Source organism: Dipteris shenzhenensis, chromosome 14 (genome assembly GCF_047967505.1).
Source record: "Dipteris shenzhenensis isolate YYH24624 ecotype China chromosome 14, Dip_SZ_1.0, whole genome shotgun sequence".
NCBI lineage: Eukaryota > Viridiplantae > Streptophyta > Polypodiopsida > Gleicheniales > Dipteridaceae > Dipteris > Dipteris shenzhenensis.
Window position 1 is genome coordinate 41802517 of NC_141609.1, and position 3962 is coordinate 41806478.

A 3962-nucleotide genomic window follows, 5' to 3' on the forward strand; every position below is an offset into this window, starting at 1 on the left:
GCATATAGCATTGGCAAATAGACAAGGTTATATAATTTGTAGATATAGTTTTTAGCATATAGCATTGGTAAATAGTTAGAGTTATACAATTTGTAGATATAGTTTTTACCTTTCCAAACCACATTCTTAGTATTAGTATGGACAATGTTGATCAATTTCATAGATTAGATTTCATAAAGTTGGTCTACTAATGTATGACTCTAGGACCTTTGAAGAAAGTTAATTTAATGATGATTATGGGATGTAGTCACGTTTTTTGAAAGTCTTGTAGTATTTGTTAACTTTGTAAAATTTTTGGAGCCATGTAGATATTTTCTACAAACCTTGTCATACTTTTTGGACTCCATAGGCTAGTCAAAAAACCATTGCAATAGGAAATTTGATGTATTATTATACCAGATGAAAACTACAAGTAGCAGACCTTGTATACATACATGCCTAAGTACAAGTACATTGCCTCAACATACTGCATCAAGGTCTGCTCATGGTCAAAACGAGCTGGAACTGAGATTAGAAAGTAATCGAATTTCTCGAGGACCATAGAGAAGCCTGAGCAATCAATCTAATTTGAGAGAAAACAACACGGAAGCCGTCAACACAATCAATGTAATTTGTTGTCATAGAAATTGGTCAAGACACAAGAGTGAGTAGATGAGATCAGTGAGTTTTCTTGGGGGAAGGGAGGTGGAGAACCTTGTTCCAAGAGGGGCGAGAAGAGATTTTCTCCCACCAGGCGTTCACATGGGTGCGAGAGGTGATAGCCTCCCCTAGCTTGGCCACATGCACCAGATAGTGCCTGTATGGCAAATGGGACAGATCGGCCAGGCTGAAGAAGTCTCCTGCCAAATACTCGCTATTTGCCAAATGCTCCTCGTAGATGTCCAACACCTTCTCCAGCTTCTCGTAATTGGCCTTCACTACCCCCTCGTCCGTCGCCTGCCCCCTTAACTTTCCGAACACCACCTCCTTCATCACTGTCGCAATCGGTGGATTGAAGTTCTGTGATTCCACTTCCAACCATTGCTCCACCATCGCCTTCTCTTCCAACGTCCTCCCGTACAGCGCCGTTCCCTGACCCTCGTACTTTGTCGCAACGTATCGCGCAATCGCTCGCGATTCTGTTTTTTTTCCCGTTCCAGAAAATTGTTTCAGTAAGTGCTGAATAATATCGCATCGTAGACCTCTCATGATATCACAGACTATAGCTTTCGTAAGGTCGAACGGGCTCTAACAAGACTAAGGGATTCTTGCCCATTCCACCTGATAACCTCCTATAGAGCACACTTGTGTGTAATGAAAACAAGACCGGCTTCCTTTCCTCGGACAAAAGAGACAGATGTAAACTTACCATAAATCTTGAGGTCGCCGTCCGTCAAAACAGGGATGAGTCCGAAAGGCTGCGGAACATCCATTACAGTCAGTCAAAAGAACAAGTCTGCCTACTGCTGATAGAGCAAATCTAAATCGTGGCTAGCGAATACAGTCCACAGCGTGCAACCGTCCGATCGACACAGCTCAGAAACTATTTTCACACACCAGCATCGGAAACGAGAAACGATGAAGGCAACAACTGGTCGTACTTTGGACACTATTGGATCTGCAAGGGAAGAAATGGGTAGGCAAGCGGTACCTGAAGGGCAAGATACTCGGGTTTTTTGTAAGCGTCGCTCATAATGTCCACATCCACGCTTTCGAAAGCGGCTTCTTTCTCGATACAGGTAGCAAGGACCCGGCTAGTGCAGGTGGTCATGGCGCCATAGATCTTGAGAACCATTGCAGCTGGAGAGATGGAAGATGAAAGCAGATAGACGGTGACGACGAATAGAGGCAGATCACACGATTGCAAGGAGGAGGGGAAGCGTATATAGGCCAAATGGGTTCTAAGCTGTTTTTGCCATAATACTTTAGTCTTCAGCACGGGCTTGACCAAGAATGCTGACCATACTAGTGAAGGAAATTAATTTAAATCCTCCACTGGTCCCCCAATTGAAAAGAATTCAAATTCGATTATGAAAAGGTGTCTTAGTTTATGAGGGCCTCCCCGCTTATTGATCACGGTGTGAATTCTAAACCTTATTTACTCTACTATCTCTTGAGTTTTACTCCCTTTACATGAAAATTTGAAGCTATCCCTCTCATGGTGTACTCTCCTTTTACACCTAAGAAGTCAATTGAATCAACCTCAAATTAAAATTAAAAGACTCCTCATTTACTTTCTCCTTACGTTAAGTTATTTATATGGAATAAAGATTTAAACAAATTCCATCCTAACACAATATTCAAAAGTTCTAAACTTGTGGAAGAGTTAATTTTCAAATGTGGACCACATAAAAGTCCAAATTTAATGAATCTACATGTAATGCTATTTCTACTACAACCTCTTTTTATAAAAGAGGACAAGATTGGATATCAAACTAATAAGACCACAGTTTTTAATTGACTTATTTTAACCATGAGATCTACAAGATATGCCAAAAAGGTTATGTGTATATGCACCTTTGTGTTTTGAAATACACTATGTAAGTTGAAAGCCCATTTATGGAACGACACTAGGGGCATGGTAGGATGGCTTCCTCGAGCAATGGGACGGATAAGACTTTTATCATAGTGACAAGTCAAACTCGAATCTTGGAGATAGAAATAATAGACCAATGACCCATGTGGCGAACTCCAAAGGCCTTGATAATGATTGCTAGGATGTTTGACATGCAATTTGGGGATGAGAGAGACATTCCTAGACATTTTGTCTCTTCACTCTACATCTCAAAGACAAGGACCTTTTGAATGGAACCAAAGAAGCCGATGCAGTCAAGACATTCCTTGACAAACTTGGAGCATTTACAAGAATAAGCCGTCAACCACCAATGGCAAGTCAAAATGCTGAGGCTAGTGGAAATGCTTGGAGCAAGAAGAAGACGGTCGAGCAACCTCCCAAAAGGGAACCCTAAAACCACAGGATAGGAAAGTGTAGCTATGCGACGACAGCAGTTGATGGTTCAGGGACCAAGCCCCTAATGCATGGAAAGTCCTCTTATGTAGGATCTTTGCAAGGAGGATCCCATAGCTTCTTCAAAGCCCTAACATGCCCAAGGCTATCCTTAGGGGAACCGTTCAACACCAACACCAAGAAGATCTTCAACAATGCAGCTTCCAAGACCATTGGGTGTGCTCAAGGCTGAAGATTCACATCTAAGAAATCTATTATCTATAACAAACCTTGAACAGAAAGGGTTTGTCAAAAGTAGGGACATTTTCAAGAAGACTTTGAATGTCTTCACCTCATCTATTAAACCCCAGGCCCCAAGAGATAGAGCAAAGGAAAGGCTAGGAAAAGAAGTGAACTCTACCTTGGGTTTGGCCAATTGCTTGTAATGTGAGAAATAGGAAGAGTGGTGAGGAAAAGTAGGGTTGGCCCTCCCTTCAAAAGGTGCTATGTACAAAAACTAGAAGTTTGACTTTTGGTCTTCAGTTGTGATGACAATGGGCAGTTCAAATATGTCCTTTCATTGAATGGTATTCAAGTTTGTTGTAGAGCATGGTATGAAATGCATGGTATTCCAAAAACAACATTTTATCGATATAGGGAGCAATTTGAAATTGGTATACGAAGGTGCATGCATGGTAATAAAGAAATCATGCGGAGAGGTTGGGACCACATAGAACTGGGTAGAGCCATAATCCAAGATTTTGTGGATAACAATTCTGAGCGTATGCCACACAAAAGTAGAACACTTCAGGATGGATCAAGGGAAACACAGTTGGTGATACCTGATGTATACAAGCAGGTTGATATTCTCTATGAGGTTAACATGCAATTAAACCATAGTTTGGGTTGTAAGGAGATGTCAATTTCCACGTTCAACCGTTGATGTGAAAAAAAGGGGAAACACAGGACTGTCCTCAGACAAACACAAAATGACTCAGTGCTTTACTGCTGACCCCATACAGTCATACATTTTTTT

General features: G+C 41.4%; 1 protein-coding gene across 1 annotated transcript; it reads right to left on the reverse strand.

Annotated features, from left to right (window-relative positions):
- Positions 1-504: 504 nt before the first annotated feature.
- Positions 505-1835, reverse strand: LOC147894639 (glutathione S-transferase F10-like). Its single transcript, XM_087385012.1, has 3 exons — positions 1631-1835; positions 1349-1397; positions 505-1118 (listed from the first exon to the last, which is right to left on the reverse strand). Exons 1-3 carry the CDS (start codon positions 1772-1774, stop codon positions 658-660), a joined length of 654 nt encoding a protein of 217 aa, XP_087241138.1. The 5' UTR covers positions 1775-1835; the 3' UTR covers positions 505-657.
- Between the last annotated feature and the right edge of the window lie 2127 nt (positions 1836-3962).